Source organism: Arvicanthis niloticus, chromosome 1 (genome assembly GCF_011762505.2).
Source record: "Arvicanthis niloticus isolate mArvNil1 chromosome 1, mArvNil1.pat.X, whole genome shotgun sequence".
NCBI lineage: Eukaryota > Metazoa > Chordata > Mammalia > Rodentia > Muridae > Arvicanthis > Arvicanthis niloticus.
The window spans coordinates 2,399,137-2,425,638 of record NC_047658.1 but is presented as its reverse complement, the minus strand read 5'-3'; the positions used below and the strand labels follow the sequence as shown (position 1 = coordinate 2,425,638).

General features: G+C 50.9%; 1 protein-coding gene and 1 long non-coding RNA gene across 2 annotated transcripts in view; one reads left to right on the top strand and one right to left on the bottom strand.

Moving 5' to 3' along the window:
• Positions 1-1,246: 1,246 nt before the first annotated feature.
• The window catches only part of Nova2 (NOVA alternative splicing regulator 2), a 36,884-nt gene continuing 11,628 nt past the window's right edge, over positions 1,247-26,502 (bottom strand). The window contains exons 2-4 of the mRNA XM_034489367.2: positions 22,348-22,491; positions 14,849-15,015; positions 1,247-7,533 (exon numbers count right to left, since the gene is read on the bottom strand). Of these exons, the coding sequence (XP_034345258.2) occupies positions 6,451-7,533; positions 14,849-15,015; positions 22,348-22,491 (1,394 nt within the window). The 3' untranslated portion in view covers positions 1,247-6,450. The remainder of the gene's footprint in view (positions 7,534-14,848; positions 15,016-22,347; positions 22,492-26,502) is intronic.
• LOC143441271 (uncharacterized) lies at positions 13,566-26,036 on the top strand. The gene is made up of 2 exons (XR_013108522.1): positions 13,566-13,867; positions 24,468-26,036. It is a non-coding gene; the product is annotated as an uncharacterized LOC143441271 (long non-coding RNA).

The following is a 26,502-nucleotide window of genomic DNA, read 5'->3' as shown; positions in this document are numbered from 1 at the left end:
CCCGGGGCTATCCTGCTGCTACTGGATTCGAGGAGCTGCTCCCTGTGGACATGGGCGTCCAGGAGGGTCTGTGGGTTCTGTGTATGTGTGGCTGGTGGTGACCCTCGTTCCCAGGATTGGACATTGGATGGACAAGTTCAGCCTTGAAACACTTACTGTCTTTGGCCATGCTTACTCTCATTTGTTCACCCAAATCAGAGAACACATCCCTCCCTCCTCTGAGACCATCTTTAAAGGTCCCCCCTCCCTTAAATGCCCAGAGCCCTGGGTGGGGGATGAGGGACAGGGGGAAAAGAGTTGAGGATGAGGGTGGAGGTGCCAGGGAGGAGGGAGAGGGAAGGGGATGGGTTAAGAAGGCGTGTGATGCCAAGCAAAAAAGACAACATTAGACACAGATGCTGAGATGACGTTTATCGCGGCAAAAAAAGGTGAAGTCGCCGAGGGAGAAGGGGTGGGGGAGGGGTGTGGTGGGAGCGGGGAGTGGGTGGGTGGGGGGTCCATGGAAGCTAATACATGGTGCACTAGGTCACACAACGGACACTGGGGGGGGGGTGAGTGGTTGGGAGAGGTGGGCATGGCCCAGGCATGGCGATGGGGGGATAGGGAAGAGAGTGCGGTGACCCCAGCCAAGAGCTTCTGGAGGTGGCGGAGAGAAAGTGGGCTGCGGCGCTGGTCGAAGAAGATGAAAGGAAATCAGTTAAGAGGGGGTTGAATGGAGAAACTGGAGGCATGGCCACTTCACTGCCCACCCTACCCCCAAACTATAATGCGGCAGAGTGGATCAGGCAGGGGCCAGCCGCGGGGGCTTTCATCTTTCCTTTAAGGGTTGGAGAGGAACCTTTGACGTTCATCTGACTACCTCTTTGCAAGAAAACAAGCCTACCAGAGATTAGCTTCAGGTCCCAGGAAGAATTCAGCAGTCAGTTCTCCAAAGACAGCCCCATCCCAAAGCCATTCTTTCTGAGCCTGCCTCCAACAGAGGAAGCAGAGGATTCAATTCTCAGCCCCCCCCCCCCCCCAGGGGTTTTTCAGGGAACTTGGAGGATGAACCCATTTCACAGAATTTCAAGAACAAAGGCTTCCTCTCCCTCCTCCCGGTCGGGGGACCTGTGCACTCCAGCCAGCCCTGTCCAAGTTAATACTGTTCTCTCAAAACCTTTAACATTTTGGCGGGGCACATCTTGGGTTTCTCCCAAATCCCCAAATCGAACCGGGATGTGGACCATGCCTCCAGTAATTGAGATGCCAACACAAATAAGAGAGAGATAGAGAGAGAGAGAGAGAGAGAGAGAGAGAGAGAGAGAGAGAGAGAGAGAGAGAGAGAGAGACTGACTGAGACTCCCCACGTCGTCGCCTGGCTCAAACCAAGTACAAAAGTGACTATTTACAATGAAGGCGTGGGGAGTGGGTGGGGGCAACGAGGAGGACGGCCAGAGTGAGCTCTCCGATGGGGAGGCCACGCCCCTAGGCCCGCCTTTGCAAAGCCAAACAGCAAAGGTATTTCTAGAAGATCCCTGTGCCCCCAGAGGAGGCGGATCCTAAGGGGTGAGGGATAGGGATGGGGGCATGGCATGGGGAGGCATGGGCGCTGGGAGGAGATGGAGGAAAGGTTGCAACTGCCCTTATCATCCACCCCCCTGGCCTCCCTGCCGGACACACAGGTTTTCCGTGGGATGAACACAGAAAGGGTTAATCAAAAGAGTTCGATGGAGCGAGTCTGACGGTCGAGTGGGGCGGGCTGGAGCAATGAGGCCGCAGGTTCCAGTGGTGGCCGGTTGTGATGGAGTCACTTAGATGAGAGATTGGTGGTTTTGTGGGGGTGGGAGGGAGGTGGGGGAAAGGGAGGAAGGAGGAGGGTCTCCCTATATTAATTCTAAAAAGACGAGTGTCCTAGACTGTCTGAGAAGGGGTTAAAAACCAGCAATCTTCACCACCACCACCCTCCAGAGACTTTCCCTCCGTCCTGCCACTCAGCTGGAGGTCGTCCATGCCACAATTGAGAGCCGTGGGGACCCGATGGAAGGGACACACCAGCTGGGACATCAAGACCGCTGATTGTGGTGAAGAGGGCTCGGACAGCAAGGCTCGGTGTCCACACTCCACAAAGCGTAAACCAGGCTTCCCTGCCCCACCCCACTTCCCCGACCTGGGTATTGCGATTCTGTTCTCCCTCATGGTGACAACCAGTTCAGGTTTTGACAACGCCGGCCTCAATTCCGGACGGCGCTTGGGGTGGATGCACTGGGCAGAAGGCCTGTCTAGCTGTCCAACAGGTGTACAACCTAGTGGAGCATCCTGGACGCCTAGATTGCCACTTTCACCGCTGCTCTGGTGAACGCTTTTGCAAATTAACCTGTTATCTTAGGCTCAAAACCGCAAGAGTCCACGCAAGGGAGAGAACCTCCTCTCCTTTTTCAAATAGCTGGAGACCAGCTAGCCATAAAGTAATAAGGATGGTGTCGGCCACAGGGACGGGCTGAAGAAACAGAACTGGGGTGGGGACAGGGGTCCGATATTCCAAGGGATTTGGTTGGTCAAGAGTGGAGGGAAAAAAATATACCGTGGGAAAACAAGTGGTACCGTAATATTCCGAGTATAGGTCCCCAACCATTTGTAAGACTCTTGCCCCGCTCCCAAAATTCCCACCTCCAACTCCAGTACAGACAGAGCAAAATCCCTGCCTTCCAATCCCTGCCCTGTTAATTATTGCGGCAAAATTTTCCCGCCCATGTAGAGATGGCTGGGAGAGGGCAAAGCTGACGACTGGGCAGGCTGGCTCAGAACCCTGCCCAAGACAGGATGAAGAAGGTGAAATTTGGCACTTTGAACCCCTCTTGTCACAAATGCTTTGAGGTCCCTCCCCATCAACCACCTCGTTGGGCCAGCAAAAGAGGGTGGAGTCTCTCTCTCCATCCCCAGTTTCTATGGATTTGCCCAGAAAAAGGCAAAAGGGGTTCTCCTTGGCTGGTGGAATTTGGGAGAGGGGAATCCAAAAAAGTAGGGGTTAGTTGAAAATGTTTTTTTTTTCTCTTTTTCTTTTTTTCTTATAAAGATTCTAAGAAAAAACTCAGGGCGAGAGGAACGAGGAAGGGGATCCAATTTAGCTCAGCGTCCCAAAGTGTTTTCTTTGCCTCTTAAGGCCCCCCTCCCACTAAGAGAGGTGGTTCCTCCCCTCCGTGTAAGATCCTCTCCTCCCCCAGATCGGCTCAGTTCCGAGGAAGTTTGGCACTTTTTGCTTTTAAAGGGGAAATGAAAGAGTCGAATTCAGGAGGGGAAGAATACAGACAAAGGTAGAGACAGGACAGAGAACCGTGGGGGGAGGGGCAACCACAAGAGGAAAACCCAGTGGGCCTTAGGGAGGCAGAGAAATGATTTAGAGAGGAGAATGCTGGGGGCGGGGTATCGGCAGCTGGAGGGCAGATGAGGAAGGAGTCAATTCAATGCAGGCAACACTAACTTATTAAGCACCTACTGGTGCTGAAGAGTGGGATGCAAGGAGGCCAGTCAGATCCTTTGCGATCTGATTGGCTAACGGGCAGAAGGGGTGGAGAATGATTTTTTGCTATTACTATTATTTAAAATAATTACTATCCTTGGCCTGCATTATGTATCCCTTCTGGACCAACTACAGCAGAAAGACTGAGGTTAGATTTCAGAAGGGATTTTCAGGGGATAGGGAAGGTGATGGGATTTCCTAGGGTAACTGGGGATGGGGAGGTGTGTGGCTCCTCACTCACCAACACGGTGAGCGGACCAGCTTACTAAGCTAGCCAGCTACCATTCAGATAGCCCTGGCTGGTGGGGTAACGGATCCCTGAGAACACGGGCATGTCACACAGGGAATGGCCCCGGACTCCAGCCAATGGGCTAATGGAAAGCAGGCTGCCCAGGGGAGGACACAGATGATTTACAAATGGTGTTTCTATCCCACCTACCCATCTGGGACCTTGTTTCACCCCTGTTCCTTCCCCTCCTCATGGGGCCTGAGGGTTTTATGGGGGGGGGGAGATTCCAGCTAGATACTTTACTACCCACATGCAGGTGGAGCTACATGAAATACTGTAAGTAAGGTCATTTAAGGGTGGAGGGGAGCAGTGACCCTGTGGGCCCGACCCCACCTCCAATCCCAACAGCCCCGAACTGTAGAAGATATGTACAAAGTGGTATCAAGAATTGTTTTGGCACTAAAATCTCCATCTGGGCTCAGGGTGGAGATTAGGAGTAAGGGGGCAGCAGCGATAGGAGGTGGGAGATGGGGGTGTGTGTGTCAAGGAAATGGGGCCTGCCCCTCACTGGGGAAATGAGGACATGGAAAAAAAGTCACCCCAGTGCTAGGCTGTAGCCTCCCATTCCTGTGGAAGGGCTGGGGGAGGGGGAGTCAGTGCGAGGTACCTCGAAGGCTATTGCTTTCTAGGGATTTTCACATTTTGATTTGGGGGTGGCTCTCTAGCATGGGGTAGGGGGCCTCCCAGGCTTCAGGGGTGTAGTAGGCATCGTCTGGGTGGTGTCTCTCCTCCAAGCTCCTTTGTAGGGATAGAAACAAGGAGGCCAGATGTCCCCAAAGCCATGGAGAAGAGCAGGGTCTGGAAGACCTAGGAAGGGATGGAGGAGGGAGCGGGCATGGGGTGTCCCTCCCCCAGAGATGCTGATGATGGAGCCAGGGCTCTGAGGACCCTGCTTGGGCTTGGAGGAAACCGAAGGTGTTCTCCAACAGGGAGGGGGCAATGGGCGGGGACAGGAGGATGTCTCAGCAATCCTAGTCTATAGGTTTTTCAGGCCCTGACTCTTCAGAGCTGACTCTGCAGAGATGACTGGAGCCACCATGCCAAGTGAGCTACTCCCAAGACATCTCCCAGGGTAGCCTTGTTTGTCATGCTTCCAGAGATTCTCCTAGCTCCTGAGTCTAAGCTGAGCACACACACGGAACATTTCTGACCTATCAGGATCAGCAGCAGCAGATCACCAGCTCCCTGGAAGCCGCCAAGCCAGTCAAATTCGGCAGACCACACAAGGCATTTCAGCCCGAGATACCCTAAACTTTGCAAGGCTCACTGAACTCTACACCAGATCACACTGGCCTGACAGAGCCACCATACATTTGGCTCATCCATCAATGAAATGAAACCACGTAGACACAGGCATGCACACAAAAGGCAGGGGTGGGAAGGGGGGATCTTTAGCAATCATTCATTTTCACTAGCTTTGTCTCCCGTTCTTGCCTGTGAAGACAAGTTCATAGATGGCATGTTTGGATGGAGATGACCCTGACAGTATTTTTCCCCTCAGAATCCTCCATGTTAAATCCAAGTCCCATTCTTCCTAGGGATTCCCCCTCGCCCAGGGCCAACACCCACCAAAGAGGAGTGTAGAGAGAGGAGGGGGAAATCTTAGGAACTGGCAACTGTCCAACACAGGAAGCGCATGCTTCATCCCTATGATGCCACAGGAAGTGATCTCGAGATTGCACAGGAAGTACATGCCCCTGCCCCTGGCATCACAGAAGTGACCTCACAGGAAATGATTTTCTCTAACCAGTACCAGAAGCGGCAGCCTCTGAGGAAATACTGCCTATGACATCATAGGGAGTTACTGGAAGCACCCCGTAAATACTTGATTCAGTGACATCACAACAGGGACCCTCGTTCTTCTAGGAAGAGCCATAAGAAGCTACAGCCAGCTGCTCCTGCGCCTGTCACAACAGTGTGGCTCACAGGACCTGAAGCATCCTGGAGCTGGAGTCATTCCCAGCAGGAATCTCAGCTCAACGAAGAAAGTTACACTTCCACTCGAGGGAATACTGCAGGGCGATAGAGGAGCTGAGGAAATGTGGAAATCCTGGGGGCTCGGGCGGGGGAGAGTTTCAAACCCCTCATTTCAGCTCTGACTCCTGGGTGGCTAACTCTACTCCTACTCGTGTCTCTTCCCCAGGTTCTGGAACTGCAATCAGAGAGGCAGGATGTTGTGTTTGGGAGAGGCACCTCATTCCAGGTGACCTGAAGGCTCCCTCCCCTCCTCCCATATGTCAACAAAAAAAATCTTATGAAGGAGTGGGGGTCCTTATCAAAAAAAGAAGAAAAAGTTAAAAAGAAAAAAAAAAGGAGGGAAAGAAAGAGAAAATAACGCTTTGTTTTCTATTAAAATCAACAAAATGCAATATATACAGATATCACATAGACCTGGACCCCGGGAGAGGTGGGTCAGGTCCAGTCAAGCAGAGGGAGGGAGGGAGGAGGGGGGTCAGTTCAAGGCTGGGAAGGGGGCTCAAAAGCCCCCTTCCCAGCCGTCACTCAATCCTGCCTATGACTACCAGAAGGGAGGGTGCAGCCAGGCCTACCCAGCCCCATCCCAAGCCAAGCAGGAGTCACACCAAGCTCAAGTCTGGCGGGAGTTGGGAGAGGAGGAAGAGGAGGGAGAAGGAGCGGGAGGGGGTGGGGACGCACACCACAGGCCTCATCCCACTTTCTGCGGGTTTGAAGCCCTCACCCCCTGCTCGTAGGTGACCCGCTGGCTGATGAGGTATTGAGCGGCTTGCGTGGCCGCGGGGCTGCCCGTGATGGTGACCCGCCGGTTCCGCGTGCCGGGCAGGAACTCGCCCTTCTTGGAGATCTGGATGCGCGCGCCCGTCAGCTCCTGGTACTCCACCAGCGTCTTGCCCCCTTTGCCCAGGATGGCCCCCACCAGGTTCTCGGGCACCGCGATCTCCACCAGCTCCTTGGCGCTCTCGGCCGCCAGCTTCTCGGCCGTCAGGAAGCCGCCGGCAGCCCCGGCCGCAGCCGCGGCGGCCACCAGGGGCGCGCCCCCCGCTCCAGCCGCGCCCCCCGCGCCCGCACCGAGGTAGCCATTGGCCGCAGCGGCTAGAGCGAAGGAACCCAGCGCTCCGGGGGGCGGTGGCGGTGGCGGTGCTGCCCCCGCCCCCGGCCCCGCCCCGGCGTCGCCCGCGTAGGACGCCAGGAGGTTAGCGGCGGCGGCGGCTGCGGGGTTGGCGCCTGCGGCTACCGCGGCCAGGACGCCGGAGGCGGCGGCGGAGTTGAGGCCCAGGCTGAGCGAGTTGGTGTTGTAGCCGTAGCTGGCCAACGTGTTGAGCGCCGTGCTGATGGCCAGCAGGTCGGTGCCCGAGAAGGCGGGCAGCGCGGCGGGGAAGGCGCCCACGCCCGCCAGCCCCGCGGGGCCCAGCAGACCCGAGGCAGCAGCGGCAGAGGCGGCGGCCGCGGCGGGCAGCACGTCAGCCGGGCTGGCGTAGGGCGAGCCGGTGGGGTTGGAGTTGGCCACGGGCCCCGCCACGTTGGCGTAGCTGATGTTGAGGCAGCTGCTGCTCTGCGGGTCTTCCTGTACCTTCTGCACGATGGCGCTCACAGCCTTGTGCACCTGCTCGGGCTCGCCGCTCACGGTCACCACGCGCTCCTGCAGGTTGATGCCCTCGGGCTTCTGCGACAGCTGCACCCACGCGCCGGACTGTTCCATCACTGCCTTCACGGTCGCTCCTCCCTTACCGATGATCAGTCCCGCCGTGCTGTTGGGGACGATGAGCTTGGCCTGCGTGGGGGAGAAAGAGACAGAGTCTGCGCGGGGGAGAACGGGCCGCGCAGCCGTCTCAAATCACTTCTGCGTTTTTGTTTTGTTTTTCCTCCAGGACCCGTCAGCAGGCCCACTGTGGTCCTCTGATGAACGCCATGACGGCCTTACTAGTTCCTAAAAGAAGATCTGGAAATACCTGGCAGGTCGTGGTGCTGCATGCACCCTACTAGGATGGCAAATTCGAGGTCCTCTTTCTCTCTCTGTGTGTGATATATATGAATGTGTAATATTACACATACATATACATAAGCAAGACCCTGTTATTGGAAAACAAACTAAAACAAAATACATACTTTATCAGAAACAGTCCCTCAGATACCCTGGCCCATGTTCTCCCAACTTCTGTCTGTGTACACTCAGCTTCCTAGTCCCCTACAGTCCCTACCCCAAAACTCCAAATATTACTTTTCAAAGCTCTTTGTCTTCCTCTTTCCTTCCCCTTTTTTTCCTCTTTCCCAGCCCAGGCTGAGGCTGGAGGATCATGAGTTCAAGACCAGCCTGCCCAACATAGTGAGTTCTGGACTAGCCTGGCCTACACTGTAAGACTTCGTTTTTTTTTTTTAAAAAAAGCCCCAAACCAAAAGAAGTCTGGGGATCACTCTTGACCATAGCTTTATTGCTTTGTGGGGTGTGGGTGTGAACTGTGATAACATCATTGCTTCTCCAGTACTGGGGTATCAACTATATTCATCTCTTCTATAGTTTACTTAACCTAAAGTGTGTGTGTGTGTGTAGGTCAGAGAGCATAGCTCAGGTTGCCCCACTTACAGAGTCATTGCCCTGACCCACCAAGCCCTCTCCCTGGCTCTCTGTCTCCTGTATTTTAAAAACTTGCATAAAAGCAACAAAATGTGGGGTGCATCCATATAATGGAACAGTGGGGATAAAAACACATGATGTACTGACATAGCACATGCTGTAACATGGATGGGTTTAGAAAACACACTGAGTGAAAGAAGCCAGACATCAAAAAGGACACATGGTTTCATTTGCATGGAATGTCCAGAGTATGCAAATCTAATGCGATAGGAAATTGATCAGTGAGCTGGAGAAATGGGTCCGTGGTTAGAGCACTTGTTCTTGCAGAGAACTGAAGTTTGGTTCCCATGTCAGGTGGCTCACAAGTATGTATATCTCCAGCTCCAGGGGATCCTACACCTCTGGTCCCCACAAACCTCTGCATTCATGTGCACGCATGCACATAGAGACCCACAGTCCTCTGTGTAATCAAAAGTCATAGAAATAAATCTTCATGAGAGATCTTGTTTTACATGTAAGACTGTTTTGTCTACATGTATGCATGTGCAGGATCCTGCCTCCAGAGGCAAGTCCAAGACAGCAGACCCCTGGGAACTGGAGTTAGAGACAGGAGTTAGATGGCAGGTGGGTGCTAGGAACTGAACTCAGGTCCCCTAGAACAGAGATGAGCTCTTAAGAGCTGAGCCAACTGTCTATCCCCAAGGAGCTGAGTTTGAATACCCAGCACTTATGTAAAAAGCCAGCCAGACATGGCTGTGTGTGCTGTAATCCCAGCACTGAGGCCGAGTGACAGACCCCAAGAGCTTGCTGGCCTGTCATCCTATCCACTGAGCTGCTGGCTTTGGTAAGGTATCCTAAAGTCAATGGCGTGTGGAGCAATGGCGGAAGACAACACTTTTTCTGCTTTGACCTTAGCATGCTTCTCACCTCACATCAAAGGAAAAGTAGGTTAGTGGATGCCAGAGATAGGAGACCGGGCTTGGGGTGACTGCTGACAGGAATAATGAAGTTCCACCCCTGGGCCCACATGGTGGAAGGAGAGAACCAATGCAACAAAGAGAACAAACACACAGACTCTTCCCCCTAATAAATGAATACATTCAGAAAAAATGTTTTGAAGGATTTCTCTCGGAAGCCAGGCATGACGGCAGAGGACTATAATCCTAGCATTCAGGGACTTCAGTGGTTGGCTCATGAGTTCAAAGGTAGCCTGGGCTACATAGCGAAACCTCATCTCAAAACAAAATAAACAAAACTAAATGAGCACAAAAAAAAAAAAAAAATGTAACAAAGAAAAATAACCTGGACCCTTGGGAGCTCTCAGAGACGGAGCCGCCAACCAAACAGCGAACACGGGCTGAACCGAGGCCCTAGCACAGATGTAGCAGACATGTAGCTCTGTGTCCACGTGGGTCCCACAACGTAGCCTGCCTGTGGAATCCATTCCCCAATAGGGCTGCTTTGTCTGGCCTCAGTGGGAGAGGAGGCGCCTAATCTTGCAGAGACTTGCAACAGGGTCAGGGGATACCTGAGGGGTGGACTCTCTCAGAGGAGAAGGGGATAGAGGATGGGGGATGGGAGGGGTAGAGACTGGGGGGTGGGGAGCCCAGAGGGGAGGTGGCATTTGGGATGTGAATAAATAAGTAAATAAATAATAATTTCAATTGGGCATGATAACACACACGTTTATAACTGCAGGACTTGCGGGGGCAGAGGAAAGTAGATCTGCAAGGAGTTTAAGGCCAGCCTGGTCTATAATAGTGATACTTTGTGTTTAAAAAAAAAAAATAAAAGTTTTGGAAGATGAGGAAGTTTTCGATTAACTATGGTGGTGGATGCATTCTCTATATGCTAAAGCCTCTGAGCTGCACATATCCCTGTCTTGCTTGGGAGTGGGCATTCAAGCCCGAGCTTCACCCACTAGGCAGATGCTCTCCCACTGAGCTACACCCCTAGCCTTCCTCTACTTTTTTTTGAGATAGAGTCTCCCTGACTTGCCCAGCCTGCCCTCAAACACACTATGTAGACAGTGCTGAGTCTTAGAACCTTCCTGCCTCAGCCTGCAAAGTAACAGGGATTACAGGCATGGGCCAGCAGCCCTGGGTAACTACATATGTGAGTAAATTGTTAGTATGCAAACCATATTTCTATGCGTCCTGGTTAGGTTTTTTTTTTTTTTTTTTTTTTTTATCTTAACATCAGCTGGAGTCATGGTTTCTGCTTTAATTTCTCCTGTCAGATTCATGCCTTGGCTTCCTCTGATGATGGATCGTATGCCAAATAAACCTTTTCTTCCCTAGATTGTTTTTGGTCAATGTTTTCTCCCAGAAGGAGAATCCTGAGCAGAGCACAATGAAACTGAGAAATCGTTTAAAAGCATCTTTTAACTTTTATAAGATTTTTCATTTCCTATGGGTCACAGTGAGGGCAGTGATCAGAGGACTGTGGGAAGGGGTCAGCTCTGTCCTTCCAACACCCTCCTGGGGATCCAACTCAGGTGGTCAGACTTAGCAGAAACAATGTTTACTGGCTGAGCCATCTTCCTGACCCAAACTCATTAAATCCTATATATATTATATAACTACCCATGTCTCTACATTTCAAGAGACTAGAAGAGATGGTTTTGAACATTTTCACTATAAAGAAAAGGAAATCAGGCATAGTATAGTATCCCATACCTGTAATCCTAGCAATCAGGGAGCTGGGGCAGGAGGATAGCAGAGCTCCTGGCCAGCCTGGGGTATGTACTAAGTTATAGGCTAGTATGAGATACAGAGTGAGACTCTACCTCAAGACAAAAACAGAAACAAGAAGAACAGCAGCAACACACACACACCCACACCCACACCCACACACACCCCAAGAAAAATCCCATGAAGATGGCAGCTGCCATTAGGATAGACCCTAAGTTGTACCACTATAGAATTGGAGATCTGTAGTGTTAAAAGAGTCAAACCTGGGCTGATGAGATGCATCCACAGGAATGAAGAAGCCTGAAAACCCAAGCCCGAGTTAAACTGTCCCCTGACCTCTACCTGTGCCCATGGAATATGCAAGCATACACACAAGTAAATAAATGTGGGGAAAAAAAGAATATTTAAAAAGGAGGGGTGCCAGATCTCAAAATGATAATCTAATCTACGCTCACAGAAGAATCAGTTTTATTTTTTATTTCAGAGTCAGGGGTCTTACTACTTGAGATCCTCCTGCCTCAGCCTTCCAGGTGGTGGGATTACAGGTGTGTAGCTTATGTTCCTAGAATCTTGGAGTCGCAGAGCACAGCCCTGGAGGCGGCTGAGAGGCCAGAGGAACTCCATTATCTACCTTGGGGATTTACAAGCTCATGGAAAATTCCAAAACAGAACTATCAAGGACAGACAGCCTGGCAGTGGCAGCCAGCACTTGCCAGGGATTTTCTAAAAATTTTTTGTATGGCAGCTAGCATAGTGGCTCATGCCTGTAACCTAGCACTTTCAAAGCTAAGACAGGAGGATTGCCCTGGGTTTGAGGCCACCTTGAGCTACATGGAGGATTCCAGGTCAGCCTCGGCTACAGAGAGAGACCTTGTGTCAAATAAAATAGAATAAAGGGAAAATAATAAACGAAGAATGGGATCCACCTTTGAAAGCCGACAGCTTCCAGAGGACCGCGACTTCTTTTGAGACGTCTCCAAGACGCGGGAATGGTTTGTGTTCCATTAGAAGAATTAGATGGAGCTGATCATGGGCTGTCCTGTCCCCATTAAAATATCTGGCCCTTCAGAAACCCGCATCCCTTAATGCTTTTTATTCCCTGCCTGAATCTTGAAAACATTTTGGATGTATAGATCCTGGTTGGATGTTGATGCTGTACCTTAACAAAAACGAAACTGAGGCATGTCCAAAGAAGCATGTCCACAGCAAGTGGACACAGTAAGTCCAATGAAGAAAAGTGGGTGGCAGTCCTGATTAAGACAAGCCCTGTGATAGCCAATGCGGAGGCTCAGTGGGTTAAGGCACTTGCTGCTCTAAGCCTGACTGACTACTTGAATCCATCCTTGAAACCCACATGGTGGAGCGAGAAAACCACGTCCCCCTAGTTGTCCTCTAACCCTCACATCCCCACAACGGAAGAAAACACTGGAGCATGTCTGACACTGTAGGTCAATGGGTTGATTTTGTGCTTAGCATGTACAAAGCTCTGGGCTAGATTTCCAGCACCTCATAGACAGGATATGGGGCTGCAGATCTGTAATCTCAGTACTCAGGAGGTGGGCAGTGGTAGCGCTGGCTACCATGAACCCGAGGCCAACCTTAATTTCCAAAAATTCTGTAGGTCTGAAGAAAGGAGAAAAAAATTAAAAGGTTTGTGAAATGACTCAGTTAAAGTACCAAGGACAGAGGTTGAATCCCTAGCACCTTGGTAAAAGCCAGGCAGGTGTGGGAGCTGTGTATCACCTCAGCACTGAGGAGACAGACAGAGACTGGGCATCCTCAGGGCAAGCTACTAGTTAGACTGGCCAATTCAGCAGCAGACTCCACCTCCACAAGTAAAGTGGAGAAAGACTGAGGAAGACACCTGACATTAGCCTTGAAACCTCCCCCCCATGTATGCATATGCACGTGTGTTGTGCACCTATACACATGCAAACCCTCACACATAGACATGAGTGTACACACACACACACATGCACACACACACATGCACACACACACACATGAACATGCTAAAGAGAAAAAGGGAAAGAAAGCCACCAATGGTGGCTGATGCCTTTAGTCCCAGCACACAGAAGTCTAAGGCAGGTGGATCACTGGGACTTCAAGGCCAGTTTTGGCTATAGTATGGACTCTGTCTCGAAACCAAAATCCAGAACAGCTGACATTGTGTTTCTGAGGGGGAGAGAAGAGTCTTGCTATGTAGTCCAGGATAGCCTGAAATGTTCTCCATCCTCCTGCCTCCACCACCCCGTGCTGGATTACAATATACCACTATGCCCAGTGCATTTTGTTAGAACTGTCTATGCACTAGGCATCTGAGCTAAATGCTTTCTGCAAACACTGCTGGACTAACCACGAATCCATACCATAATAAATCTCATTTTATAAGTGAGAAAAACCAGGCAAGGAGCAATTACAATCTTGTCTCCTGCTCAAGGCCAAAAGAAAGAAAGAACCGAGGATTCAACTCAAATGAGACTCGACAGACAGAGCCTTTAGCCACACGCTCTCATTTTTTTGAAGCCTTGGAATGATAAGATAAAGAATAGATTCTGGTCTGAAACCTTCTGACTGTCCTGTGTGGGTGTAAGTCCTAAATGGTACTGACCCCATTTCCCACGCAACGTCCACATTCTGTGAACCCGCACTCCCTTGTAGCCATACCAAAGCGGAGGGGAGGAGCCAAGTGCAGTCTCGCTAACCTGCGTGGAATCCACGCCTGCTGGGTGTGAAGGCATTTTGGAGAGCCCTGGCTGGCAGCTAGGAGCACAGCCTCTTCAGCACCAAGGACAGCAACCGTGCGCACCAAGCCTCAAGCCTGCAACTTTTTTTTGAGGGTAAGTTATAAGGAGCGCGTTTCTCCAGGGCTCTCCAGCCATCGTTTGGGATAATTCAGGTTTATGGTCTCCTCGATGCCAGGGCTGAAGAATATCAGCTTCTTAGTACCAAGCCTTTGCTTTCTAGTCTGGCTTTAAGGAGCTCTCTCAGGCGCCCTGCTAGCCGACGCAGGACTTTTCTTCTTTGTGTCCCGAGCTCATATATTTGGGAGCGAATAGGGAACCGGAAGAGCTTGTAACCATCCCTGCGTTCCTTTCTCCCAGCAACCCCCAATAGATCGGGACTTCAAAAAAAAAAAAAAACAAAACAAAACACCAAACCAAATCAAAGAAAAGCAACCAAACAAAAAAAAAAAAAACCTAAGACCGCCAAATCCAGGGACTTTGCCTAAGAGCCCACTTGTCCCAGGCGCAACATTGTCATGGCAACCGGAGAGGCTCGGAAATCCATTGGTCCGCTCTCTGCCACGCCCCCTTACACCACTGCTTCCTGGTAACTAAGGCAACCGAGAGGCAGCCTTCCCTTCTCCATCCTTTTAAAGACAGAGTTGGATAGGATGGGGACCGGCCCCTCTTTCTCCAAGAAAAATACTTATCTCCATCCCCATAATGGGTATTAGGGAGGAGGGAGATAAAAAGGCTGCTTCTAAAATTCTGGAGGGGTTGGGCTGTCACTGAAGTCACTTCCGGTGAACACAGGAAGTAGGAGGCAGGTTTCTTTGAGAGACAAGGGTGGAAAGGAAAGGAGGTAGGCATTTCCGGAAGGATGGATGAATGGGAGGGTGCCATTGTGGTCTCCAGTTCCTCTAAATCCAGCCCCACTACCGGCAGTGTGGAACCCTTTCTAGACTATCAGAGGTGATTTTCGAATATCAACCACTTGCAGACATTTGCAGAAAGAATCACATCTCTAACAGAACCCGCTGTGCAGGCAGGCACCTCACCAGCTTTACAGAAACCCACTGTCAGTTCCCAGCTGACCTGCTTGGCTCTGTCGGGGTTCATCGTGGTTTGGGGTTGAAGGATGTTGACCACCTCAGGCTTGGTCATCGCTTGAGGGATTTCTCGGACCTTTTCTGCGATAAAGCTGTGGACAGCATTCAAGGCCTCTGCCGTGCCCTGTACTAGGCATACCCGTTCTGTAGTTCCTGTTAAGGAAGGGACAGAGGGCACACATCAGACAGCAATGGAGACATTCCTAACAGACTGGCTCCATTTCATGGAATGGAAAGGCCAAGGTCTGGGCCAGCTGATGTGGGCGACTGGTCCAAGCTGGGTAGCTAGCTCAGAGAATGAATGGAATCCCTGTTTTATAATCTGTACTTTATCTCCCTCCCCTAAAAAAACCCGGGGGATGGAAGAATGATGCTTAAGTGCCCACAGCAGCCCTGGGCACGGGAGGTAGGCTCAGCTGCCTCTTCCCAGTTCTTATGGGCTCCCCCTGGTTGCTGTGGTAACCATTGACTCGCTGCTCACCCCCCCTCTTCCAGAAGCAGAGCTTAGGCCCGAAACGGTTGCCACAGTAACTGGAACCCCCTTATCGGTCTGGCTGGCCCGGTCCTCAGCCCACCCCCAGGGGGATGAGGGATGAGGCTCGGTTGCTATGGAAACCACTGAAAGCCTACAGCGCCTGGCCTCTGGGCTTTTGGAGAGGATGGGGGAAAGGTGGGGGGATGGGGGAGGCAGAAGAGAGGCCAGAGTGCAAGCCTAGACCCACCAGATGGAGGGCTGGGTGTGGGGGAGGGCAGGGGTGTGGCTAGGGGAAGAGCAGGCTAGGTCAAAGGCAACTCTTAAAAAATAGGGACCAAGAGACTAGAAACAGAGGGTGGGGTTGCCAGCTGCCCTTTCTGGAGATCTTCCAGGTACTGGCGGCAGGTCTGACCTGGCATTCTCTGTATGTGTGTATCGGGGAAGGGGATAAGAGTAGGTGGGTGATGTTGAAATATATTCACTGGAGGGAGCCCTTTATGGGTGACTTTGCGATCTGTGTGTACCTGTGAGGCTGCCTGGGGGGAAGCTGTGAGAGTATCTCTGTGTACTGGGCAGAGCTGGAAAGATGACCATTCTGGGTGTGTGTCTCAGAGAAAGTCCAGAAGAGACTGCAGTAGAACCTGTGTCCTGGATTATGGTTTAGCACCTGCCTAGATTCCCCCAGTGAGGTTAAGTCTAGGAGCGTGGCTCAGTGGTAGAAGAGCCTTTGCCTAGAGTCCCCCAGTGAGGGGTTGGGGGTGTGGCTCAGTGGTAGAGCCCCTGCCTAGAATCCCCCAGTGAGGGGCTGGGGGGTGTGGCTCAGTGGTAGAGCCCCTGCCTAGAATCCCCCAGTGAGGGGCTGGGGGGGTGTGGCTTAGAAGTAAACTCCTAACACCAACACTTACCCAGAATCTCCTAATACGGGTTATGGGTGTAACTCAGTCAGGCACTTGCCTAGTTGGTATAAGTTCCGGGATTCAATCCCGAGCAACACACACACCAAAATGGATAATATAGCACAACGACTGGAGTGACAAGATTTGGAGTGGGAAGACATTATTAGTATGCAAGCAAAAGAGGCTGTGCAGTGACTGAACCCTGTCTACTGGCAGTGTGGGTTTGCATCTGTGGGAATAAGACAAAAGGACAGTGCACACCTCTAGGCGTTCCCAGGCTGCCTGGGTGATCAGCATGTGGTGTGAAAATATTAGCATGTAAACACACACACACACACACACACACACACACACACACACACACAGAGGACTCAGTCGCCAGCCTTTTACTAGCTGTGTGACAATGAGGACACAGACAAACGTAAATGTGTACGAGGCTGTTCAGGTGCCGTGTGTATTGGGGCATGCGCACATTTCCAAGTGTGTACTTTGTAGAGACAAAGAACCCGCAAGTGCGCCTGACCTGTGTATGAATATGGGAGCCTTGGTGTGTCTGGGCCTCTTTAATGTGATGTGTGAGCGTCTCTGTCCCCAGGAGGGACTTAGCTTGTACAGTCAGCTCCCTGGGTCTGTAAAAGGTTTTGAGTGTGTGCCAGATCCTGTGCCTGTGTGTCTGGGACACTTAGTGCTGAGTGTCATTGTCTGTGGAGCACTTCAGAGCAGTGTGCCGGGTGCACCACCCTGACCTGTCCCTTGCTATCTCTCAGCCTGGCCCTTCAATGCTGTCGTGGGTCTGGGGTGTCCTTGTCTTTTGGCCAACCGTGATGCTGTCAGCCCCTGCCCTTGCCCTTGGTAACATGGTGCTCACTTTTATGTCCCCACTCCACCCAAGAACAATAGCCTGGTCGGGGCCAAGGGTGAGTCAGCTGTAGGCTGCCTCTGACTGGGTGTAAATAGGAAAGGGTGTGGGCCAGGCTGGGAATGAGGGTGGGGATGGGGGTGGGGAAAAGAGAAACCCTGGGGATAGCATGGGAGAAGTGGCCAGGGTTGCCATCTCTGTGGTTTCATTCTAACTCTGGAAGTCTGTGTGTACCCACCCCCACATAGTTCTTTCCTTGGGGTCCACAGCAGCTTGATAAGGGGACCCTGTTAAATCCTGAAGAAGTGTCCTATAATAACAGTGTCCTGGGGTTACATAATGCTTAATGCCAGGTACTATTCTGAGGACTTGGTTTCAGTTTGTTTGCTGCTCGCTCACACAGGAGGTAGGCCATGGCTCAGCTGCCTTGATGTCCTGCTAAGGACATGGAGAACTCTTATCTTGTCCCAGATCACGCATTGCCTTTCACTTTATTTGAGGTAGGGTGTCTTCTTCCCCACTACACAGTAGGACAAACTAAGTCTCCCACAAACATTTGGAGATTCTCCTCTGTCTGCCTCCCATGTAGTCATGGAAGTGTTAGGATTACACACCCCACCGCACCTGGCTTGCCATGGGTTCTAGGATTCGAACCCTTATTTACAAGTTTCTGTCATTTTTGTGTTTTGTTTTTGCTTTGAAGCTGTATCTTGTTAGGTAGCCCAGATTGGCCTTGAACCTGCTATCCTCCTGCCTCAGCTTACCAAATACTGAGATGACACATATATGCCACCATACCTAGTGTAGGTTCTGTGCTCTAAATCCCAATCCATTCAGTATTAAATTTGAAATTGAGTTATTAGCCCTACGCATGTGTGGGTGTATGTGTGCACGTGTGTGCACGTGTGTGCACGTGAGTAAACAGTATGGGGGACATGTACAGCAAAACCTTTGCGTTTACATTTTGTTTTAAAAAAATCTTTGTGTTTGGTTTAGACTTGTGTTTGTGTGTCTGTGTGCATGTGTGTGTACTAGAAGAGAATGCATGTGCCCTGGAACTGTAGTCACAGGTGGGTCTCTGTGAGTGATCCGATGTGGGTTCTTGGACTTGAACTCAAGTCCTCTGAAAAAGCAGCCAGTGCTCTTAACTGCCGAGCCATCTCTCCAGCCCTGAAGCTTTGCTTTTTGAGATTTCTTTATTTTCATTTTAGGTGTGTGAGTGTTTGCCTGGATATATGTATATTCCTGCAGTGCCCACAGAGGCCAGAAGAGGCTGTTGGATCCCATAGGACTGGAGCTTGCAGATGGTTGTGAGCCACCGTGTGGGGTGCTGGGAACTGAACCTGGTTCTTGTGGGAAAACAGCCAGTGCTCTTGGTCCCTCAGCTGCCCCTCCAGCTTTGAGGCTCTGCTTTAATGTTAAGAAAGAATACAAATGAAGTCATTGAGGAGTCTCCTGAGATTTTGCACTTTGGTGCAGCTACGTTGTAAATCAGTGATAGTCATGAAGACCGCCACACGCATGCCTGTGCTTTGCTCGTGGGAGTCAAGCCCGAAGCTTTTCACATATTCCCCAACACTGGTGGTGTGTTAGCTTCGTGAGGGAAGTGGTGTGGTCAGGAGTCTTTGAGGCTTTGGGTCAGTACTTACTGCCTTTCAGTTCTTCACTTAAGTCATGAAAGATCTAAAAGGACTGAACCTGAACTTTTGGGCTTCATTACCAAGATAAGGCACTTATATTAGTGTTCTGACTCCTTCTCTTTGGGGTTAAAGGCCGGGTAGGTTTAGCTTTGTGAGACAGACAGACTTATCAAGTGCATGTGTGTAAACCTTAGCCCAACAGTGGTTCTTTGGTTTTTGTTATTGGAGACTGAGCCCTTGCATATGTTGTGCAAGTGCCTTTACCACTGAGCCACACCCCCAGCCCCTCACTGGGGGATTCTAGGCAGGAGCTCTACCACTGAGTTGCCCCCAATCCCTCACTGGGGGATTCTAGGCTAGGCAAATAATTCTTGGCTCTAAGCCATGCCCCAGATATCTCTTTGTCTCTCTCTCTGTGTTTCTCTCTGTCTCTGACTCTCTCTCTCTGTCTCTCTCTGTCTCTCTCTCTCTCTTTCTCCCTCCCTCCCTCCCTCCGTCCCCCCCCCCCCTCTCTCCTTTGATACAGGGTCTTGCTAATTTACCAGGGCAGGCCTTCAACCTGTGATCCTCCCAGTCCTGCCTTCTGAGTTGTTGGGAGCACAGACACATACCATGGTGCCTGGCTAAGGCCTGATACTGTCACTCTGTTTCTCTGCTGTCCTCTTTCTCCTGTTTCCAACAGGTCAGCCTCACCTTACAGCAAACCATCTCCCAGCTTTTGTTGTGTGGCTCTTTCAGGGTCCCTTCCATACCCCTCCCTTGCTCACTTGAAGTCATCATTGTAGGCTTCCCCTCCGGGCAGCTCTGCCTGTCCTCCCTGGGCTGGGCCAAACACTCTGTCTCAGCTTCCATCTTTCTCTGACCTTCCTGTTCTAGCCCTGGGCATTCTGGGTCATCATCAGTGACTCTGGGTCTCTCTTCCTGGCTTGAGATCCATGAGAACAAATCGGACTTCTCTTACTGCTATGTCCACATGTCTGTCCAACTGTTGACAGAGAATGAATGTGTGTTGGGTGATCGAATGAAAGGTCATCAATCAGGGGCCCAAGGAAATATACCCTCAGAGACAGTTTTGTGATCTGGGGTCCTAGAAATGGAAGTAGGGTGGGGTCAGGAGAAGCCACACCCCATGTCCCTGACTGAGGAGCCAGCCTCTCTAAGTCCTGCATGGTCTGGGAGCAGGTTGTCTGGCTGGGAGGTGCACAGAGACGGGGCTCACACTGGTTTGCTCATGGACTCGGTATGGTCCACTTGGTGGTGGTGTAGGAGCATCAAGGACTGTTGAGTGTCCCAGTAGCCTGGCCCTGAGTGAGGCACTGAGCTGGGAGGAGGGAATATCACCATTTCACCGCACAGAATGTGATGCAGAGGCAAGGAGCTAAGTGTCCTCAGACAGATGTCCTGGGCAGAGAGGTCTCACCCACATGGTGTGGGCTAGAACAGGAAAGAGGAAACTGGGCCAGGATGGCCGAGGAAAGGCGGTGGGGTGCTCTGGTTACTAGATTTTTCTCTAAACTCTTGGTCAAAGCAGCTTAGTGAGATGAGAGGCAGGGAGGGAAGGGAGGAGGGCAGGGAAAGAGGAAAGGGAGGAGGGAAGGGGAGGAGGAAAGGGAGGAGGGAAGAGGAGGAGGGGAGGGAAGAGGGAAGGGAAAGAGGAAGGGAAGAGGGAAAGGAGGAGGGAAGCGGGAAAAGAAGGAAAAGGAGAGAGAAGAAGAGACAGAAAGGGAGGGAGGGAAAAGTAGAAGAGTTGGGAAAGGAGAGAGAAGGAATAGGATGAAAGGGAGGGAAGAGAGAGGGAGGAGGGGAGGAAAAAGAAGGGAAGGGAAGATGGGAAAGAAAACAGAAGGATGGACAACCGAGGCGAGGAGAGGCTAAAGACAAAGGGGGGATGGAGGACTACAAGAGTGAGGAGGGGAGAGAGGAAGAAGGAAAGGGGCCAGGGAAGAGAAAGAGAAAGGGAGGATTTAGGAGCAAGAGGGAAGAAGGGAATGAGGGGACTGAAAAAGAGGAGGGGGAAGGGAAGGAAAGCGAGGGAAAGGGAGAGAGAAGGAGAGAGAGGAAGAGAGAGAGAGAGAGAGAGAGAGAGAGAGAGAGAGAGAGAGAGAGAGATCCAAACCCTGTGCTACATCTCTGGTATCTGACCTAAAATTTTTTTTTTAAAAATCCGAGAGGATTAAGGATGCTCTAGAACCATGTGGCGGACTGTGTGCTGGCCGCCACTCTGGTGCCTGGCCGGGATTCCTAGAGACCAAAGCTCAGGCTCTGCTCTTGGGAGTGAAAGACTTAGAAGGCTCTTAGAGCAAGCAGAGAGTTGGGGGCTGAGGATGTAGCTCAGTGGTAGAGTGAGTGCCTAGCATAGAAGAAGCATTTGATCCCCAGCCCTGCCTAAATTACTCACAATGGCAGCCAAAGCCTGTAATGCTAACATATTGGAAGCAGGAGTTCAAGATCATTCTTGGCTACATGGTACACATGAGGATAGCTTGTACTTCATAAGACTTTGTCTCAAAAGGAAAAAAAAAGGGGGTAAGATGGAATCTAGGAAGAGGCAGAGAATGGGTAAGGAAGGAAGGAGTAAGAAAGGAACCGTGGGAAGCTGGGACTTCTTCAAGAGGGATGGACACATAAAGGAAGGCAGAGGCAGTGAACAGAGGCAGAACCCAAAGAGGAGAGCAAACATCTCAATGGCTTGCTCCACACCCCCCCCCCCCCACCACAGGGTCGCTGTTAAATTGGGTCAAATAACGTTTTGAGGCAGGGGAGGTGGTGGGAAGCAGAGGGAGATGGGAGGACAGAAAGGGATGGCAGACAGAAGGACAGACAGATGGGTGGATGAGGGCCTCAGAGGACAGGAGATGCAGATACCCAGACAGATCCCTAGACACAAGAGCAGAGAGGCAGAAACAGCTGTGTGAGAAGCATCAGGCAGGGCATGGTGCTGTGCATTGTGATCCCAGCACTGGGAGGCAGGGGAAGAATTAGAAGCGACGGGCCAGAATGGGCTACAGGGTGAGATCGTGTCTTTTTTGAAATACCCCAAGAAAACAAGGCGGGTATGGGGCACACATCAGTAATCCCAGCACTTGGGAGGCGGAGGCAGGATGACGAGTTCAAAATCACTCTCCTCTACTTGAAGCCCTACCTCTGAGGGGAAAAAATAAAATAAAAGAAAAATATTTAAAAATGCCCCTTTTCCAAAATGACTCAGTGGAGAGTATATTGGATGCAAGTTAGATTAATAAATCCAAGTGGACAGAGGGCGTGAGTAATTCAGAGGGCTGCCCCCACCCAGCCACGACACCTGCCATCCTCCCCACTCTGGCTGCTCCAATTGACTGACCGGAGGCGGCAGGTGTGTGGGAAGGGACACAACTGCCTGGCATAATGCAAATGATTCCATAAATATGCAGCAGCTCTGTCTGGCCCTGCCCCCACCCCCATCTGCTCAGGCCAGGGCCCTTGGTCTGCAGGCAGCTCAGGCTCTTTAAGGGGAGAGAACGTAGCCCTCCTCCATCACTCTAAATGTCCCTAACGCAGTCTTTCCACACACCCATGGCTCAAGAAAGAGGAAAGAAGAGAAGTCCAGCTCAGGCACCTGGCTGGTCTGCGGCTTACCTGGGTAGAAGTCTTTGGACTTAGACAGCTTGATGGTGGCTCCCGTCTCCTTCTGGAGCTGCACGATGGTCTGGCCACCTTTGCCGATGATTGAGCCTGCTGCGTAGCTGGGGATGAGCACCTTCAGGAAGTACTCGCCTTCCTCTGCAGGGCATACAGGGTGGGAGGGAGGGAGTGAGCGAGGAGGGGGGTCCCACTTTAGGAAGACATGTTACTATAGTAACGACGATGGCAACAGTAGTTAGAAAGATAGCATAACACCATCTTCATTCATTCCCTTCTCCCTTCCTCCCCTCTTTTGCAACTAAGTCTCACTATGTATCTCTGCAGGTCTATAACACACTCTATATACCAGGCTAGTCTCAAGATCACAGATAACCACCTGGCCCTGTCTCCCTGGTGTTGGGATTAAAGGTGTACACCACCATGCCTGACCAACATTCATTCATTCATTCATTCATTCTGTCTGTCTGTCTGTCTGTCTGTCTGAGGCAGGCTCTCACATAGCCCAGGCTAGCTTCAAATTATACAGCTGAGGATAGCCTTGAATTCCTGATTTACCTGCCTCCATCTCCCAATGCTGGGAATCACAGGAGTGCATAACCATGCTTTTTGTTTTGTTTTGTTTTTAATGTGGTGCTGGGGAAGGGACCCAGGATTTCATGCCTGCTAGGCAAGCACTCTGTCAGCTAAGCCAAATTCCCAGGATTCATTCCCAGGTTGATTCATTCATTCAGTCAACAATTACTGAGTACCTGCCTGGCTTGTGTACATCCTTGGCATTAATGTGGGGAAACAGCCATGAAGGAAACAGCAAAGCATCCCTTATTTTGTGTGCAAATAACGCCATGAGAACTTGAGGGACCTAAGCTAGAGCTCAGACAATGACATTCTTCTAGAGACGCCATGCTATATGAAGCAGAATAGTATGAGAGCAAAGAGAAGCAGGAAAGGGATGGGGAGGGGCAGAGGTGTGCAGATGCGGGGGCCAGGAAAGTCCACACCTTTGTTTACTGTTTTAGGATATTGAACCAAGGCTTTCTTGCAAGTACTTTATCAGTGAGCGACAACCCCAGCCCCTCACTGGGGGATTCTAGGCAGGGGCTCTACCACGGACTTATACCCAGGCCCTTTTATAAATTTAGGGACAGGATCTCACCAGGTTGCCCAAGGTTGACTTTTGAACTCAGTCTGTACCTCAAGCAAGCATTGAACTTGCGGATTCTCCTGCCTCAACCTTCAGAGCATCTGAGGGGGCAGGCCTCTGGCCATCAGACCCAGCTCTAAGTAGGCATATTTATTCACCATTCACCTGCAGCACCTGATAAACACTGGATTTCACCGGAAGTTCTCTACAGACATTGGTTATTTTCATTTTCACACTGTTTGTGAAAAGAAACCCATTCTACAGATGAAGAAATAAGGCTAAGGAATCATCTCAGGTCACTGAGCTGGTAAGAGTACAGAGTTGAAATGTGGCCTCAGCCTTGCTCTGGAGTTCATATCCTGGGCTACTCTCACTAAGGTACGGAGGAGGAGCCAAGCCACATGTCGGACGTGACAGTCCCTGAGTGAGACAGGATGTGAGCTGTTGAGACAGTCAAGGAGGCTGAGTGGAGGGAAGGGGGACAGAAGGTGGCGGTGATGGCAGACTGGCGAGGCTTGTGGGCTACAGTGATGCCTTTGGTTTTTACTCCAAGTGGGATGAGGAGGATAGATGGCGTGTGAAGTAATTTAAGATTTGAGAATATTCCTCTGTGGCTAGCAAGACGGCTCAGCGGCGAGAGGACTCTGCAGCCAAGCCTGACGTGACTTCAGTTCAATACCCAGGACACACACTGTGAAAGGGGAGAACAGAGTCCTGTCAGCTGTCCTCTGAGCTGTAAAAGTGTGCCATGGCACGTGTGTGTGCACACAAATACACACACAGATACAAAAATAAGCTAACACATGACATTTGTTTTGAGTCAGAGTCTCTCTATTATGTAGCTCTGGCTGTTCTGGAACTCATTACATAGACCAGGTCGTAGGCAACTATCTCCCAAGTGCTGGGATTATAGCGTGTTTAAGCCTGTCTTTATAAAACATTTTTAAGTGCCTTTTTTTTTTTTTTTTTAAAGAATATTCTTCTAGGCTGCAGATACAACCGAGTGTTTGCCCAGAATTCACGAGACCCTGTGTTCCATCCTCGACGCCGTATAAATCAAGTGTGGTGGTGCACATCTGTAATCTCAGCACTTGGGAGCCAGAGGTTATGTTCAGCTACACAGCGAGTCTGAGGCCAGCCTGCTCTATGTGAGACCCAATCTCAAAAACAAGACAAAACTAGACTATCTCCTTGATGCCTGTGACAGGAGCAGAGTGTAGAGCAGCAGTGAAGGAGATGGGCGTTACAAGGGGAAGCGTCTGCACAAAGTGGGGGACAGTGGACCGACTCAGGAGCAATAACAGGTGAAATGGGCGAGGGCTGGCTTGGAGTTTTTCTCCGTGTGCACAGTTGGGGGATGCATCCATATATGCAGGCATGTCTGCACATGTGTGAAGACTATAGGACAACATGGGATGTCCTTGGCTTTCGATACAGGATCTCTTATTGGTTTGGAACTCGCTGACTGGGCTAGGCTTCACTCAGACAAGACAACTTGTGGCACTCAGTTCTCTCCTTCCGCTGTGTGGACCCCAAGGACTGAACTCAGGTCATCAGGCTTGACAGCAAGCCTCTACCCGCTCAGCCGTCCTGCTGGACCCTGGGCATTCTTTCTTATAGACCAATGTCCTTGGTAATGCAGTCGCGTGTAAACCACCCAGCTTAAGGCAAAGTTCTAACTTCCCTTCTAAACAAATTGTTAGCCCAGGCATTCCCAGGGTGAAAGTTCTGCCAGGTTCTGGGGGAAGGCCTTTTGTGACATGGACGACGACTCAGCCTCATTTCCTCATCGCCCATAGGCACGAGATTCTCTGTCTTTTTATTTCTTCAAATACTCCCCATTCCCTCCCACGCCAGGGCCCCTGAGGATGCTCTCAGCCTGGCATTTCCTCTCCATCCAATCACTTTGGGAACTTCACTTATTCTCAAAACCTTTCCTGGAAAGCCTAAGACTGAAGAGCCCTCCCCTCCCCCACAACTTGCTTCATCTATCCGGAGCAATTTGTCACATAGGGCCAATATGGACCACATCAGCGGAGAGCACATCTGTGTCCCTTACACCACGTGACAGCGCACATTAGGCTTGGGACAAAAAGTGGGAAAAGAAATGGTGTTGGGCCATTCTGCTTCTCAAGGATTAAAGGGCTTTTCCTGTTCCCCCAAAATTTCAACTTTTTCTTTTAGATATTGTACTGGCTGGTTTTGTGAGTCAAGTTGTCACAAGCTGGAGTTATCACAGAGAAAGGAGCCTCCCTCCAGGAAGTGCCTCCATGAGATCCAGCTGTAAGGCATTTTCTCAATTACTGATCAAGGGTGGGAGGGCCCATTGTGGGTGGTGCCATCCTTGGGCTGGTGGTCCTGGGTTCTATAAGAAAGCAGGCTGAGCAAGCCAGGGGAGGCATGGCAGTAAGCAGCACCCCTCCATGGCCTCTGCATCAGGTCCTGCCTCCAGGTTCCTGCCCTGTGTAAGTTCCTGTCCTGACTTCCTTTGGTGATGAACAACAGTGTGCAAGTGTAAGCTGAATAAACCCTTTCCTCCCAACTTGCTTCTTGGTCATGATGTTTTGTGCAGGAATACAAACCCTGACTAAGACAGATATAGTATGTCTATTTTTACCATCAAACACAGAACCCCAACTGGCAGTATGATGAACAAAACTTCCTCCTAGACCAAATAAAAAAGAAGTGTTATTTGTAGTTGGGAGGTGTGGCTCAGTGGTAGAGCCCCTGCCTAGAATCCCCCAGTTAGGGGCTGGGGGCGTGGCTCAGTGGTAGAGCCCCTGCCTACTGTGTTGCAGGTCCTTAGCTCCGCCCCTAGCATTTCACAAACTAAACAAAGTTGATCTGGATGGGGTAGGTGCTCCTTTCTTCCTACCTCAACACAGGTCCTTCAGAGTGAGGGTTCTGGGTTCCTAACATGTTTTATAGGGTGGTGTGGGGCACAGTGGCTGGACCTGGCCTTCTAAGCACAAAGAGGAAGTCAAGAATAAAAGGGTTTTATTGAGCCC